Genomic DNA, 18,038 nt, shown 5'->3' with positions numbered 1-18,038 from the left:
TCTCTCTCTCTCTCTCTCTCTCTCTCTCTCTCTCTCTCTCTCTCTCTCTCTCTCTCTTGGTGTTGCTATTTTTTTAAGGATGTTTTGGTAAGTAGTTGGTAAGGAAACATTTTATGGGAATCAGTATTGTATTATATTATAGTTAATAAGCACTACTGAAAATTTAGTTTCCATGACAACTGGGTTTGTAGAAAATATCAACTTAAAGAAAGTTATGCATACTGCTGGGTTACATATTTCGATAGATGTTTTAATGATGAAAGTGATCAATGAACGCACTGAAAACTCGCTGAAAGAGGATCGCCATTCATGCTTCAATATGTGATAGAAATAATATAGCCATAATGATAACAAGCCCCGGTGTTCCCGAAACAGCCGCACTGTAGTTGCTTGACACTTTCCTCATAATAACATTTTCTCTAGCATTTATTATAAACATTTCACTGGTAAATAGTTTTCCTATGTGATACTGATATTACATAATTGGTTTATAATGTGTAATTAAACTATGAAAGTTGCTTAATTAGTATTCAGTAATTTGCGCTATTTATGCGAAGAAAAATAGAGTATCGTATAGCGTATTAAGATTTACTTGTGTAATTAATTAACACAAGCAAGATTATACGCTGAACAGACTCCTAAATTACTACTTATATTTCACGGTGAGAAGCAAAAGATTCTGTTATCCTAAAATAAATATGGCAGTGACTCTCCTCCCGATTTAACTTACATTAACCCCTCTATGACTTCTAAGGAGAAAACACATCACCATTCTCCCCTCACAGAATCCAGAAATACCCAGTGCATATGTTTTAATGTGTGGTATTTTGAAGCTGATGTTTTTTTTTTTTTCCTCAAGTTTTTCTGAGTAAGTGTTTTGCTTCTTACTCTCTCTCTCTAATTAGTTCCTTATTCAGTTTCCCCCCCTTTTTTTTTTGTCCAGTTACTTCATTCGTCTCGTCTTCCTCGCATCTCAGCTTACCACTTATCCATTTTCTCCCTCCCTCATTAACTGTCATTTTTTTGACCTCGTACCTTCTTTCCCTCCTACACTTTCTCTCCCGTTCTCATTAACTCATTAACTTTCCTCTTTTTTTACTTCACTTCCATCCCCTCACTTATTTTCGTCCACCTCTCTCTCTCTCTCTCTCTCTCTCTCTCTCTCTCTCTCTCTCTCTCTCTCTCTCTCTCTCTCTCTCTCTCTCTCTCTCTCTCTCTCTCTCTCTCTCTCTCTCTCTCTCTCTCTCTCTCTCGTTCCTATACGTTCTAGTATATCCTTTCCTTGATGCTCTTTTTTTCTCTCTCCTTTATTCTCCTCATCCACTTCCCACATAGAGTATCCCTGTCTTATCTCACCTTAACTATCTCATTACTTCTCCTTCGCAGTCCCGCCGGAAAAGCCTCAGATCTACAATGCCTCCAATTACTTGATCGTGGGGAAGTCAGACGCCAGCATCATAGGACCTTACAATGAGGGAGAACAGCTGGATCTCATCTGCAAAGTTACTGGAGGTGAGTACTGCATTGTGTTTTAAAAGAACGCGTGTGTTTTTGTTCGGTTTGGTATTGATGTGTGAAGTTTTGTGTGTGTGTGTGTGTGTGTGTGTGTGTGTGTGTGTTTTGCTTAGTTGATCCATGTTTTATTTCTTTTAAGGGAATAGTGTTAAAAAGAACAGTAAAATAGTTTTTTTTTTTTTTTTTTTTGTGTGTGTGTGTGTGTGTGTGTGTGTGTGTGTGTGTGTGTGTGTGTGTGTGTGTGTGTGTGTGTGTGTGTGTGCGCGTGCGCGCGCGCGCGCGTGGGCGTTAGTATTGGTTGCCCTGACATCAGTTTTCCAGGCGATCTGTGATGTTACGTATTTATTTTTGCACGGCTGGTTGGTTGGCTTTTGGGTTGACAGGCTGGCGGAGTTTTTCGGTAGTACGTGGCGGTCGTGGCCTCGCATAATAATAATGGTACGTCAGTCGGCTTGTGTTCATTACGACAGAATTATTTCGGGTCGTAATTGCAAATGAGCTTTTTTTTTTTTTTTTCGTCTCCTCACTTTACAAAGCGTGCTATTTTTTCTTATTTGTTTATTTTTTTTTTTTTTCTGAGGACGTGCTCTTAGAATACTTGCACGCATGCGCGCACACACACGCACACACACACACACACACACACACACACACACACACACACACACACACACACACACACACACACACACACACACACACACACACACACACACACACACACACACACACACACACACACACACACAGGCTTGATGTATGCAAGATAAAATTGCGAAATGTGACATGTAATTTTTAAGTTTTTAGGATATTAATTTTTTTTTTTTTTATGTGTGCGAGTAACATGAAACACGAAAAGTGACGATTAATGCTTTCTTTTGCATTTTTTTACGCATAGACCTCTGAAAAAAATATTAATGCTAAACTTTTTCACTTATATATATATATATATATATATATATATATATATATATATATATATATATATATATATATATATATATATATATATATATATATATATATATATATATATATATATATATATATATATATATATATATATATATATATATATATATATATATATACTAAAAAGAAAACTTGGAAATAATGAACTTTAATATATTCCACGAAAACTCTAACGACATCCACTCTTTTGTGTGAATTGAAGCACAAAAAGTTTGATCTCATGTTGTTCATCCTGAGCCGCATCCATTACAATCAGCACCACCACCATGAACTGAACACATTATTGTAATACTTCGCGCCATGCTGAGGAGTTTCTGCGGAAAATCGTAACAGGAAATGTCGGCTACACGGTAATGACGTACACTAAAGGGCTGCGTTTAAATCAATACCTATAAAAGTTATATAACACAGATGTGAATTATCGCCATATATTCTAATCGTATTCTATAGGATTCTTTTTTATAATGACATTTTTTAGCACAGGTAGAATATGAAAGGATTCTCGACCGCTAAAACATCAAAGGATTTACGTGGCACTGTGACCGCCCATAACTTGCCTCCGGTATCACGCTGTGCTGTGTATTACTGGTGTGTGGGGCTTGGCGCGGGTCCAACAGCTATGAGATAGTTAAAGTGTATCAGTGGCATAGTGGCGTAGCGACGTGGGGGTGTGATGGATGGATGGCCTCTCCACGACCTGGCTGGAGGCGAGTACATGACTGCTTCCTGGAACTCATGATGATTGTGAATACAAATATCTTGCACAGTGTTAAACTTCAGAAAGTATGGGCAGAATTATTTTTCCAAGAGATGTGTGTGTGTGTGTGTGTGTGTGTGTGTGTGTGTGTGTGTGTGTGTGTGTGTGTGTGTGTGTGTGTGTATGTGTGTGTGGAATGTAGCTGAGGCATCGATGCTAACGATGAAAGTTTATCCTCATGCATGGGTGACGAGGAACACATGTACGAGTACAATGATTGTGGTAGTGTTTTTTTCGCGTTTTATCTTTTGAGCTGAAAAAGGTGATTAGGTATCAGTATTATAAAATATGATTGGCACCTGCCGTAGTAACAAGGTTTACGTCAATTTTTCAAACCTTGGAATTACTTACGATATTACAGCACAGTAAATGTACATTGTACTCATATAAAGTTCATGACAAATCATCACAAACTTATTTATTAGAGTAAGTACAAGTACTATTCTCACAATCTAAAGGTTACAAGCTTCCATTTCTCATAACGCAGTACATAACTTTTTTTTTTTTTTTTTTTTTGCTGTATTAGAGTTATAGTTATGTTGAAATGTAGTAAACTCGCGATTCCAGAGAGAGAGAGAGAGAGAGAGAGAGAGAGAGAGAGAGAGAGAGAGAGAGAGAGAGAGAGAGAGAGAGAGAGAGAGAGAGAGAGAGAGAGAGAGAGAGAGAGAGTCAAACACACACACACACACACATACACACACACACACACACACACACACACACACACACACACACACACACACACACACACACACACACACACACACAACGCAGGGTAGGATTGTTATCCTTCTGTCCCGGTAAAAAGGCAAGATCCAATTTCTCGGCTAACCCTGTTCGCTGCTGGGTGAAGAGCCTGAAGGAAGACTTAACCTTATGGAAGAGAATACGCATGACTCGACCCCGGGATCTGCGGATTGTGAGCTCTACAGCTATGAATTTATCTAATGTATATGAAAAATTAATATAATATTTCATCCATAGACAACACATTAATCTTGAGTTAGAATTATTCTAAATGTTATAAATCAAATTCGAAATATAAAGAAACAGTTTATGACTATGAACGAAGAAGTGGATCAAAATGTTTTAAGATTGTTCTAATCTTACGTACATGCATGACATTATTCACTTCCTTTGTGCCTTTAACGGAAAGCGTTTACTTAAATATAAAAGTGTTAATAAGAATCTTTTTTTATTTGACAATCGGATGATATTCCTTTTCTTCTTCTTCTTCTTCTTCTTCTTCTTCTTCTTCTTCTTCTTCTTCTTCTTCTTCTTCTTCTTCTTCTTCTTCTTCTTCTTCTTCTTCTTCTTCTTCTTCTTCTTCTTCTTCTTCTTCTTCTTTTTCTTCTTGTTTTTCTTTTTCTTTTCCCAGCGTGTAGGTAGCCCAGAAGTATAATGTGAATATTTTAGCCGCTCACCGTTGTTGGTGGTTACATATATCTAGGCTTTAAGAAAATTACGATGTATTTTCTCCCTTTATAAAAAACTTAGTGTTATTCGAGTTTTATTGACAGTTTTGTTTAATAATGATAGTAATAATAAAAATAATAATAATAATAATAATAATAATAATAGTAATAATAATAATAATAATAGTAATAATAACAATAGTAATAATAATAATAATAATAATAATAATAATAATAATAATAATAATAATAATAATAATGATAAGATTAATAAACATGTTACACTTATTATAAAAGAAATGGTCTTAGTGACAATTCATCGTGGAAAACTTAAATTCGTACATGCAAGTGACCAGCAGTGGTTGTAGCCACGCCGCGTGTGGCGTGGCGGCCTAGCGGTATCCGCGGCAGGGTAGTACTCCCGCAGGTGGCTCAGTGGCGGCCCTTCACTTTTAACAGAAGTATCACGAGGCCTTACAACCAATTTGAGCTGCAAAACGAAAACTTAATGCAATTAAAACCAATACGTCTCTCTCTCTCTCTCTCTCTCTCTCTCTCTCTCTCTCTCTCTCTCTCTCTCTCTCTCTCTCTCTCTCTCTCTCTCTCTCTCGGCAATAGACCTTTATCTTTGTTTTTAGTGAGATTAATATCTTTAATGGCTCACGCATTATTGTAATGTCCAGCTTTCCGTTTACACTGCTTCGACAAAATAAAAAAAAAACATATATATATATATATATATATATATATATATATATATATATATATATATATATATATATATATATATATATATATATATATATATATATATATATATATATATATATTATCGTTTTTATTATTATTATTATGATGATAAAGATAATAGTGATGATGATGATATTTACCTCATGATCCACCAAATCATGTTTGGCAAGATTGTTACCCATTTAAAATTTTTGTTTAGGTTTCGCTTTACTACAAAATAAGTAAATACATAAATGGATAAAATACTGCTATTCAAGTTATTTGAAATATTAATGCTTTGTCTTGTACCATGGCGTGTACTACTCAGTAATTCACAAACCCGTATTATTGGGTAGCTTCCATAATGTGTTCCGAACTGACAGTAAAACATTGCCATTACATTTCAGAGCAAGTTCTGTGTTTGTCTTCACGAGTTAACTTAATATCTGGGTTCAACAATATTACAAAGTGCACGGCTGCATTTTTCTTTACACTATTTTTTACAATTAAATTAATGACATCGAGGTTTCATGGAAGCGTGGCGTAACTTGTAGGACAAATTTGAAATATAGGAACTGACGTTATCCTTCACCCCATATGGACAGGCAATCTTCCTCTGCATAATGGAAAGATGGCCTTGACCTTCCTTCACGTTTAGAATCAATAAATAAGTGTGAATATGTGTCAGTGTCACCGTGCTGTGAGATAAGATCTCGATCATATCTTCCTTGCACTTTACAACGATCATATATTCTTGGCGCTTTACACTGCTGCATTAGCAGTAGGAGAAGGCAACGGCATCAACAGTAAACATAGCTGAAAAGGTATGACAAATAGCCATGCATACTACCTGTGTCTCTGAGAACGCCTGCACTAAAACAAAAATAGGATAAAAAGAAGCCGCAGCAACAGCCAAAATAGTCGTACGGAGAGGAGAAAAAAAAATTGTGTTAAGAAGGAAAATCGTCTAGGTTCTAGGAGCGATCGTAACAAGGAATAGTAGTAGTAGTAGTAGTAGTAGTAGTAGTAGTAGTAGTAGTAGTAGTAGTAGTAGTAGTAGTAGTAGCAGTAGTAGTAGTTGTAGTAGTAGTAGTAGCAGCAGCAGCACTGGTGGAGGTGGTGGTGGCGGTGGTAGAAGTGATGATGGTGGTACAGCTTTACCACTAACACAAGAAGTGGCAGTGGTAGTGTTAGTGGTTCGAGTCGTGGCAGCAGTAGTGTCAGTAGTAATAGCCATCGTTAGAGTCAGAACAATAGTATAATAACAGCAGGCTTTTCTCTCTATGCAGACGACCCGCTCTCACGTCACGTCGGCCAATATACTCATCGTAGTAATTACATCAGAGTAAAAGTATAATGACGAATCTCTTATCTTACCCGAGACAGATTACGGTCCATTAGAGGAAGAAACAAGATTAAACGCTCCTCCCTAACAAGCGGGATGATACCTGAGCAAGAGAGATAAGATAAATTGCAGCTGATCTATCATGCATGACGCGGGATGATTCGTGAGGCACACCCGAGACCTCCTCCCCGGTGGCCCTCCTCTCACCCCTTAATTCCTGCCCCCGCGTGCCTCGCCCCGCCCTTCACAAGCTCTCCCCCCGCTAAGGTGCACTGCCGCTCGTCTCCCTCAGATATTCAGGGTCGGACGCTAGTCGTAAATAGCACCGCAGTCTACGACGTGTTGTGGAAGCTTAAGGCGTCTCCGGCGGCAGTAATGTGTGCTTCGTGACCGTGCCTCGTAACGGGCAGAGGAGAGCGTGTTCTCGTGCTTCCTGCTCTGCCTCCCACCCAGGGTCGACAATGGTACACACGCGCGGATGGTGGACGGACACACACACACACACACACACACTCACACACACAGTACAAAACACACACAACCCCTACCGCACAGAAACTTACTTGTTTTCTTGTTCTATAACACCTCAATCCACTTCTTTTTATTACTGCGTCACATGACACCACCACAGTGCTTCATAATAGAGAGAGAGAGAGAGAGAGAGAGAGAGAGAGAGAGAGAGAGAGAGAGAGAGAGAGAGAGAGAGAGAGAGAGAGAGAAAGCACAGGCGGGGAGCTAAATAATGTCTTTTGTTTAATCAGAATTCTCGTTACACTCGGAACTCCCCGCTGGTGTCCACTTTCAATATTATGTATATATGTAAATGCTGTAACTCTCATCATTTGTCTTGGAGGAGAGAGAGAGAGAGAGAGAGAGAGAGAGAGAGAGAGAGAGAGAGAGAGAGAGAGAGAGAGAGAGAGAGAAAAAAAAATATAGGAAAGTCCTGGTTGTGAGCGAGAAGGTTAATTAAGGAGATAGTTAGGACACACACAAACACACACACACACACACACACACACACACAGGTCAAGCCACAAGTCGTAATTGTTCACAGGTCTCAGTCGTGTCCTCGGTACAGGCTACCTTTTGTGTTGTTGAGACATTTGTACTTACAAGTTTCTGAAGGCGCGTGACTCCTTTTCTTCTGATCTCTCGCACTACAGCTTGGTATTCCTATTCTTCTCATGTGACTTGTTGACTTACTGACTCAATGAACTGATAGCCTGACTGACTCATTAATTTCCCGACTGACTATCTGAAGCGCTGCATTATACGAATACGTGACAGAGAAATTATAAAAAAAAAGTGCAAAAATTCTGTGGATAGAGACATTTACTGCTGCGTAGGTTCTTCCTTGACTAACAAGGAAATGCATCCTAATACAAGGAATCGGCTCAAGATTGTCTTTCCTTTCAACACAGCCGAGTTCACGAAGTCTCTGAACATAGGCATACCAACTTTTGTATTCTGTTGCCTGAAGGAGCAATTTAGTGCATGCAACGTTACATAATTGTACGTGTAAGTGTAACAATTTGCAAGTTACAAACACACTTAACTTCCTCCGCCAAGATGAACCATTCTATAATAGGAATGATATCCCTCCCACATCATGAGTCGGTTAACCTCTTCTCTAAGGCAAAAATGTCAATATGTCTTAGTAATAATAGAAAAATATACCAAAAACGTTTCCGAATACGCGTTTCCTGCTCATAAATAAAATGTAAACTTTGAAATCTTATCATGATATTTCTCATTGTTTTTTTTTTTTATCCTCTGATTAAAAAATAACAATAACTTACAGGTTGAATGGTGCCGAAAGGACTCGTTATAGCTTAGAATTTATTGACGGCAGCTTGATGGGATGCCACTTTTGAGTGCGTCGACTGGCTCAGAATGGGAGCGTAATTGTGTGAAATAATGGATTTAGGAGTGATAAGCAGAGCCCCCTTTGTGTCTGCCAATAGAGCGTGAGGCCTTAGCTTCAAGATTATTATGCAATGCTGCCTCCGGAACTTTGAGCCGTTAACATCAACAACAATGACAGACTTTACTAGAGAGAGAGAGAGAGAGAGAGAGAGAGAGAGAGAGAGAGAGAGAGAGAGAGAGAGAGAGAGAGAGAGAGAGAGACGGACAAACAAATACACATATACTCGTATACAGAATGATACAAGCAAACAAACAAATACATATACAATCAAAATGACACAAGGAAACAAAGAAACTAAGACAGATAAGCAAATAACATAGACAGACAAAACCGATAGAAACAGACAGATAATCATGGGCAAACAGACAAAGAGAGGACAGATGGACAGGCGGAGACAACATACACAAAGAGAGACAGGCGGGTAAAGGTGTCGCAAGCAGCAGGTAACACGCTCCATCGCCAGGAGGTGTTCTCGGCCGGGGAAATTTCTCTCTTGGATGCCTCGTTTTCCTCCTCCACACCTTCATTGAAGAGCAACAAGACCAAAATAGAGTTGAAAATGAGGCGCGAGCTCAACAGCATCCATGCATTTGATCGTGCGTCCCTCTTCTTTTTGTATTTTCTTTTTCTTTTTATTTTTAGAGGAGTACGCATTCTTTTCTTTATTTTATTACTGTGGAAGAAAATGGGAATATTTGAGGGGTAGGTGGGAAGCATTTGCTGTCTTTCAGTGATAATATATGAAGAATTTCTCACATCAATGACTTTGAGATGATTGATTCTCTCTCTCTCTCTCTCTCTCTCTCTCTCTCTCTCTCTCTCTCTCTCTCTCTCTCTCTCTCTCTCTCTCTCTCTCTCTCTCTCTCTCTCTCTCTCTCTCTCTCTCTCTCTCTGTGTGTGTGTGTGTGTGTGTGTGTGTGTGTGTGTATGTGTGTGTACATCGTTTAAACGCGGGTGTTATTGTATTAGGTTTGTGTGTACATGTTTGCTGTCGAGTTGAGTGTTTCTATATTAAATACTCAGACTTCACTATAATTACGTATGTTTACTGTGTGTGAATGATTAATCGCCTTCCAGTAATCCCGAGAAAGGGTTCATCGAGATAAAGAACACGGGAAGAGAAGTTTTGTGGATTTTAAACAACAGGAATAAAAAAATCCAATCCGCTTAATCAATGAATAATTTTCTTTTTATGTCCTCTCTCTTGGTGTAATCATAAGTGTGTGTGTGTGTGTGTGTGTGTGTGTGTGTGTGTGTGTGTGTGTGTGTGAAAGAGAGAGAGAGAGAGAGAGAGAGAGAGAGAGAGAGAGAGAGAGAGAGAGAGAGAGAGAGAGAGAGAGAGAGAGAGAGAGTCAGTCGAAAAGCCCAGCAAATCCGGTGGCAGGTCGAGTATTGTTTATTGCACCTTAAGGTCGTCATATCACATCACAGTTCATACAGTGAGATCATTAACACTTAGGACACAGCACGACGATAACTAGCAGCCCGGTATCAGAGTTGCCATCAGTGCATTAATAACTTTTCTTGACGATCAGACACATTACATAAATCAGGTAGTGGTCGGAATGACTTGTATCCCTTCGCTGATTCCACGGCTGGTATATATATGAAGGATTTTCACGATTAAGGTGTACTTAAAAAGATTTAAGAGACTGCAAAAAATTATACATAAAAATGAAACTACTAAGGGCTTTTGAGGTCACTATTTAGACTTAACAAAAGACCTGTACTCATTTTTTTTTATATAAGACTTTTTCATCCATAAAGTCCCTTTTTCTGACCTTAATTAACTCAGACCCACGATAAAATCATATGCAAACAAAGAATTTGGCGGACAAAGGCCAAATGGGCTTCCCTTTGGGTTTCATTCACCTGCTGTATTTGGCAACTTCACGCCGATAAAATTCTCAAGAGAAGCCTTGTGTCCAATAATATTCATATACCAAAGTAAAAAAATAAAAAATAAATAAATAAAATATATATAAGAAAAATATGTAGATGTGAAAACTTTTCTTTATTTCACAGAAACAAAACATTTACTTAAAAAAAATAATACTAATAGGTCATGCTGCTGATAGAGCTTTTTTTTTTTAAGCTGATACTTAGAAGTTCAACTGTTTGAATCTACTTTTATCATGTTTTATTAAATTTTTAAATTAACTTCATTGTGCGATAACACTTAGTGAGGCGTTTATGTACACTAGCCCAGAAGAAGCTTCTCTCATTTCTGTTACATAGTATAGTTAATCGTTATTATATCATCAACATATCTCCTACCTCTTGGTATAACTTTTACTTTGCACTCCTTCGTCTCAAAGTGCATATATAATTTTTTCATTCGTTTTTTTTTTTTTTTATAAAAAAACATGGATCCATTGAAGTTATCAGTTAAAGGTGAGACGACATTCCACAGCAAAGCGTTTGTCCGTTTCATTGTACATAAATTCACGTGATCTGAGCAGCATCTAGAGTTTTGTAGGCTAATGTTTTGTTGCGCTGGTGTAGTGTGACTGTTGGGGTACAAGATGACATCGGGCTTGGGAACTTAGTCAACATATCCATGAGGAATTTAGATTGTGATACCTGAGTGTCATAACCCTGGGACCAGTACACTGTTTCCTTTGACACGAGAATTGAGGTGACGTCTACCGTGTCGCCTCCAGACACGCATGCGTCTGTCAGATAAATTTACACAAAGGCGACATTTATTATTGAAGAGAACAGTGTGTCACTCCCGTCTGGCCATTCAGATCATTTTTATTTTTAAAAGGAAAATTTTACTATTATACTATCGATTATTTTCATTTTTTTTTTTATTAACCTGAAAAAAAAAGTATTTGTATTTCTTGCTGTTTAGATGGAAGTTCAGTTATTTCCAGCAGTCTTACACATTATAAATTTTTCCTCTCCACGTTAAGGAATTATATCTTTAACCCAAAGCTTCGTTACACAAGACCTAATGAAACTTTTGCCTATTACCTCAAACTATCTGAAGAGGCACTTTAACCCGAGTAAGTTTGTGTTTCTGGCCTAATCTGCGGGAGATACTGTCAAAGTATTTGTTGCTCACGTCAATCAACTCAGCCTCAGTACAGTAAATCAAGGAGAGGAAGAATAGACGTAAAACCCAGTGCGATGCTAATAGTGGAGCCGTGGGAAGCGAGAAAGGCGAGGGAAGAGGACAACTGAGGGAGGACAGGGATGCAAGCGTAATTTGGGACTGTGTGTTTGTGCTCTGTGTTTGTACTGAGTGGCTGCCTGTCTGGTAGGCTGCTGACTAACCGTGCATGTTCGGGGCGCTGACGAATTACTGCGCTGACTGACTGATTTGGCTGGCAGGCTATCTGGCTGGTTGGCCGGCTGGCTTGGTGGCTGACTGGCTTGTTGGCTGGTTGGCTGGGTGAATGGCGGCTGGCTTGTTGGCTGACTGGCTGGTTGGATGGGTGGATGAATGACTGGCATGTTGGCTTGTTGCCTGGCTGGCTTGCTGGCTTGTTGGCTGGCTGGGTGGATGGGTGGCTCACTGGCTGGCTTGTTGGCTGGTTAGTTGACTGACTTGACCGGCTGGCTGGCTGGTTGGTTGACTTGTTCGTCGGCTTGATGGCTGGCTGATTGTCTTATCTGACTTGACAGGGTGGGTTGACATGACCGACCTGGCAATCTTGACGGGATGCCTGGTTAATTGAATATGAATGGCTGACTGATTGGATAAAAAAAAAAGTCAATAAGATAGTGACTTGACTAGCTGACTTGTTGATTGATCGCCTGATTGACGGATCGATTATCGACGTGATTGGCAAGCTGAAAATCTGAGTAACTTGTTAATTGACTAGCTGGTTAATTGACCAACTAATTAACGAACAGTGAATGAATGACTGTCTGATTGACTAAGTAACAAAATGAATAGTCAACCAACTGACTGACTAATTAATTATATGACCAGATGACTGATTAGTTGACTGGCTAAATGAACAACCAAGTGACTGACTGACTGACTACCTGACTGACTGATTGTATGAGTAAATGACTAACCAGAAAAAAAATGGATGACTCAGTATTTCCAAAGCTCGAGGCAAACGCTTCGGTTCGTTCCAATCTACTTCGACCATTTTCCCCTTTTTTTATGACTACATTCTGGAAACGAGACGGAGGGGGAAAGCTTTTTTTTTTGCTGGAAACGTAAAAAAAAATAAAATAAAAAAGGAGAGTGAATGAGTTTATGCATAATTTAGCCTCATCATTACAAGGCTGAATGTCATGTAATAGCGCATGCTTCAACGTATTATTGTCATCCCTTACGCTGTTTGTTAGTCTGTGTGTTCCTGTATATTGAACTCTTCGCGCTCCAACGAGTTTCCAGTTTCCAGCCAGACAGTGGGTTGGAAAAAAAAAAAGAAGGGAGGAGAGTCTGGAAGCCGGTTGAGGCAGGATGTGTGAATAGATGATTGGGTATTTTTTTTTTTTTATGTTTATATGTGTTTGTCGAAGTGAAGACGAGTAATCAAATAAGTGTGATAAAGTAGCAGATACTCTGGTGTCAACATTTCGTGAATTAAAGTTGTCCTAAAGTAGCCGTTTTAGAAGACTATTGATTTTAGTGATAATAATGGTAATAGTAGTAGTAGTAGTAGTAGTAGTAGTAATCAAATGATAATGAATGATAATAATAATAGTAATAGTAACAAAGATTTGCTGCGTTGGTCTGGAGTAGACAGGAAGCATACACAGATAGGTGAAGATGATTATGAAAGGTTCTTGTTTTCCATTACAATAAGAGATTGATATTGGTTATTATTATTTTTTGTTTGTAAGCTACCAGTAGTAAATAGTGTAGTAATAATCGTTAATTTTCTTAGCAGTGATGACGATAACAACAACAACAACAACAACAACAACAACAACAACAACAACAACAACAACAACAACAACAACAACAACAACAACAATAATAATAATAATAATAATAATAATAATAATAATAATAATAATAAAAATAATAACATCAACAGCAATATTAATGCCATTTGAAATAGATATTACTGTCATTTTACCGTTAACCTTTCTGTTAAAAGTCATCCCTTTTATGCCTTGATACGCGTCCGGTCTGCCGTGTTGAGCCTCAGTGTGTGCTTGTCGCCATTGTTAGTGGACTGGCATTGGACAAGAGCCGTGGTGTTGCGTCAGAGCTTCCAAAATGGTATAGCTCTCTTTGCCTCTTGTAGGGAATGTTTACTTGTTTTTTGTTTGTTTTTCAGAATGAATGAGAGAATTTCCAGTGACGGAATACGTGGGCAAAGTTGTGGACGTAGATGAAAAGGGTCTTGGTGGGTGTGATAAAATTGTTTTCACCGGACAATTGGTAATAAGTTGATAGTGTCTGGCCCTGAGAATGCGCCTTGCTCCAGCTGGCGTGTCGTGAACGTTTGTTAGTATCGTGTTTCATTATTTCTCTGCTGCCGCTCCTGCTAAAGTTCTCTTTGAAGGGTTCTGCCTGCTGTGAGCGATGTTTTGATTGTTGTGAGCAGAAAGTAAATATGGGTGGCTACATAAACAATGATGGCAATGTTGACATGAATTGTTGATGTTGAAAATTAAAATAATAATAATAATAATAATAATAATAATAATAATAATAATAATAATAATAATAATAATAATAATAACTAATGATAATAATAAATAATAATAATTTTATTATTATTATTATTATTATTATTATTATTATTATTATTATTATTATTATTATTATTATTGTTATTATTATTTATTATTTTTAGTATTAATTATTATAACAGTGATAATAAAAATAATAGCAAATAGTTTTAGTAGTCGTAGCAGCAATAGTATTATTATTATTATTATTATTATTATTATTATTATTATTATTATTATTATTGTTTATTATTATTATTATTATTATTATTATTATTATTTGTAGTAATAACAGTAGTAGTTGTAGTAGTAGTAGTAGTAGTAGTAGTAGTAGTAGTAGTAGTAGTAGTAGTAGTAGTAGCAACAGTAGTTGTAGTAGCTGTTGTTTTTATAGTTATTTTTGTTGTTGTTAAAATAATAATGGTAATACTGATTGGGCCACACTCCAAAAAGTCGCTATTCTTTGTCCTTTTTTTTTTTTTTCAAGAGAGAAAAGAGCAGTAGATTAATAGATAATCCTGAGATAATGAAGTACTAATTGACAGCTTCTGGTAATACCTCCATTTTTGTATTTAAGATGAGCTGTAATTTTTACTCAAGAACACTCAATGGAATAAGTCGATGAGGCATAGTACTGATACAATGCTGAAGCAGTGGAGTGCCGTGACGACAAATGTTGGATGATGTTAAATGAAAGAACACAGTATATATGCCTGAGTGTGTGTACGTTAGGGGACATATATACAAATCACACGCACATGAACACACACACACACACACACACACACACACACACACACAGATAAGTGAATAGTGCTCGACAGACAAAAAAAAAAAAAAAAAATCGCCCAACGGATACATATTTTTTTTCTAATTCCGTAGTTTCGTAAATTAGAATGATGGTACCTATTACCATTTCTTTGACGGGGGCCCCAGCTTTTTATCAAAGGGCGCGATAATTTGGGGGAAAAATTGTTTCTAATTATTTTTGTAGTATTGGAATTTTAATATTACGATTATTAATCTTGCATTCCTGAATATATATTTTTGTTGATATATTTTTCTTAATTGAATATGTGCATGAAGGATGTTTACGTGTGTGTGTGTGTGTGTGTGTGTGTGTGTGTGTGTGTGTGTGTGTGTGTGTGTGTACGTGTGCGCGCGAGCGCGTATATGGGTAGGTGTGTGTTTGTATCTGTGTGCCTGTGTTGGTTGGCATGTATGTGTGTGAAGATTTGTTCACTAATTAATGTAAACTTTATTCTATCCTATTAATTAAACGCGTGGCTGCGCGCGCGCGCGCGCGCGCGTGTGTGTGTGTGTGTGTGTGTGTGTGTGTGTGTGTGTGTGTGTGTGTTGTGTGTGTGTGTGTGTGTGTGTGTGTGTGTGGGTGTGTGTGCAAATATATCTTATGCATACTCCATTCTAGCCCACAAACTAACTCTAAGCCTCTCTCTCTCTCTCTCTCTCTCTCTCTCTCTCTCTCTCTCTCTCTCTCTCTCTCTCTCTCTCTCTCTCTCTCTCTCTCTCTCTCTCTCTCTCGCTCTCGCTCTCGCTCTCTCTGTGTGTGTGTGTGCGTGCGTGCGTGTGTGTGTGTGTGTGTGTGTGTGTGTGTGTGTGTGTGTTGTGTGTGTGTGTGTGTGTGTGTGTGAGAGAGAGAGAGAGAGAGAGAGAGAGAGGAGAGAGAGAGAGAGAGAGAGGAGAGGAGAGAGAGAGAGAGAGAGAGGAGAGAGAGAGAGACTTGATGAGTGCGAGTGTATGTAAATATATGTATACGCTCCATCATACAGCAACTAACATAACTTTCTCTGTTTTTTGCGTGCTTGTGTCCGTGTGCAGGTCGTCCCACGCCTACTGTCATGTGGTTCGTGAATGAGGAGGCGTGGCAGGCACCGGTCACGGAGGAGGCGCCTGGAGTGATCAGCGCCGCCCTCACCTTGCCGCAGCTCACCCGCCGCCACCTCCATGCCGTGTTCGAGTGTAGGGCCTTCAACTTCAACGGCTCCATGCCCGCCACAGCCACCGCCACGCTCGACATGAACTGTGAGTGTGAACATCGCTCGCTATCTTGCTGCCTCTGTCACTCTCTCAGGCTCCCTCTTGTTGTCTTCCCATCACTTCTCACATGATTCTTTTTTTTTACTATGAAATTCGTGTTGTTGTTGTTTTCTTTTGTTATTTTTTACCAGCTATTGTTTTGTCTTTATATATATTTTTTTGTCTATTTTTTTTTTTTACCTTTGTCCTATCTTCATTTTAATTTCACTTTATACCAATTGCTTCTCCTTTTCCTCCTCCTCCTGTTAATCACTCCTGCTACTTAGTTCTCTTTTTTTTCTTTTGTTTTCCTTCTCTATCTTTGGATTCCCTTTCCATATTTCTTTTTCTCTTCTTTTTTGCCTTTCTCTTTTTTTCTGTTTTTTTTTTCTTCATTTTTAATATTATTTCCTCTTCAATCTGCTTTTCTTTATCTTGTTGTCTCCTTTTATCTTCTTTTTCTTCTTCTTCTTCTTCTTCTTCTTCTTCTTCTTCTTCTTCTTCTTCTTCTTCTTCTTCTTCTTCGTCTTCTTCTTCCTCATCTTCTTGTCCGTCTTCTCCGTCTTCTTCTTCTTCTTCTTCTTCTTCTTCTTCTTCCTCATAGTATACAATTGAAGTGGATTTAACAGTTATTGTTTCCTGCATTTACTTTGGCAATTTATTCTTCGCAACTTTCAAAGGTAAAAAATGTTAATTATTTTCCCTTTTTTTTTTTTTACGTGTACCCTTATAAAAAATGCCAGTGCCTCTCTTTTTTTCGATGTCCCTTTTGTTTATCCCAGGTATGTGAATCAAAGGTACATGGGACGCCATGTGTCTGAGGGACAGAGAGAGAGAGAGAGAGAGAGAGAGAGAGAGAGAGAGAGAGAGAGAGAGGAGAGAGGAGAGAGAGAGAGAGAGAGAGAGAAGGGGGGGTATGTGTGTGGGGATAATAATAATAATAATAATAAACGGTTTATTATTTAGGCAGTTGACAAACTGAAAATGTACATAGGGGATGGGGAAAAACTTAACATTAATCCTAACGGTAAGACTAATCTAGGAGGGAAATACTATCGATTGATGGCTCGCACCATGGTGGGAATCGCACTGAGTCTGTACCGGTCCGTGCGCGGCGCCTTCAGGGGCGTTATTTTGTTGTGGTGTCTGGTGGCACGGACAGGGCGAGGCGCGTCGGGGCGGCAGCATGTCTCTGAGACGCGGATGATGCAGTAGTCCCTTCCCAAACTTTCTCCAGAGCCTCTCGGTGCCTGGTGGATATTCTGGACAGACTCAGGGTGGTCAGGGCTTCTTCATAGGTGGTGTATGCAGGGCCAAGGATGACCCTGCACGCCCTTTTCTGCACACTCTCTAGCTGTAGCTGTTGAGTGTGTGTGAGGGAGGAGGACCACGCTGGGGAGGCGTACATGAGTTTGGGGAGGATGAAGGTGAGGTACAACCCCCCTTAACTCATCTGTCGGCGTCCCCAGCGACCTGAGTCTGCGCAGCATGTACAGCCTGTAGGTAGCTGATCTCACGGTGCTGGCGACATGCTGCTTCCAGGTCAGCTGGTCGTCCACCGTGACTCCGAGAAGCTTGGCACATTGGACCACCTGGAGGGGGTGAGGGCCCACTGTGAGCCGGGGAGGGGGCACTGGTACAGAGGAGGTACAGAAATGCATCACCACAGTTTTGCTGTGGTTGATGGTC

General features: G+C 39.0%; 1 protein-coding gene across 5 annotated transcripts in view; it reads left to right on the top strand.

Moving 5' to 3' along the window:
* The window catches only part of LOC135101270 (kin of IRRE-like protein 2), a 350,738-nt gene that overhangs the window by 125,947 nt on the left and 206,753 nt on the right, over positions 1-18,038 (top strand). For all 5 annotated transcript variants that reach the window (XM_064004974.1, XM_064004970.1, XM_064004972.1 and 2 more), the window contains exons 3-4: positions 1,387-1,512; positions 16,152-16,355. In XM_064004974.1, coding sequence (XP_063861044.1) covers positions 1,387-1,512; positions 16,152-16,355 — 330 coding nt within the window. The remainder of the gene's footprint in view (positions 1-1,386; positions 1,513-16,151; positions 16,356-18,038) is intronic.

This window comes from Scylla paramamosain, chromosome 6, assembly GCF_035594125.1.
Source record: "Scylla paramamosain isolate STU-SP2022 chromosome 6, ASM3559412v1, whole genome shotgun sequence".
Lineage (NCBI taxonomy): Eukaryota > Metazoa > Arthropoda > Malacostraca > Decapoda > Portunidae > Scylla > Scylla paramamosain.
The sequence above is the reverse complement of the archived record's forward strand: the minus strand, read 5'-3'. Positions and strand labels throughout refer to the sequence as shown.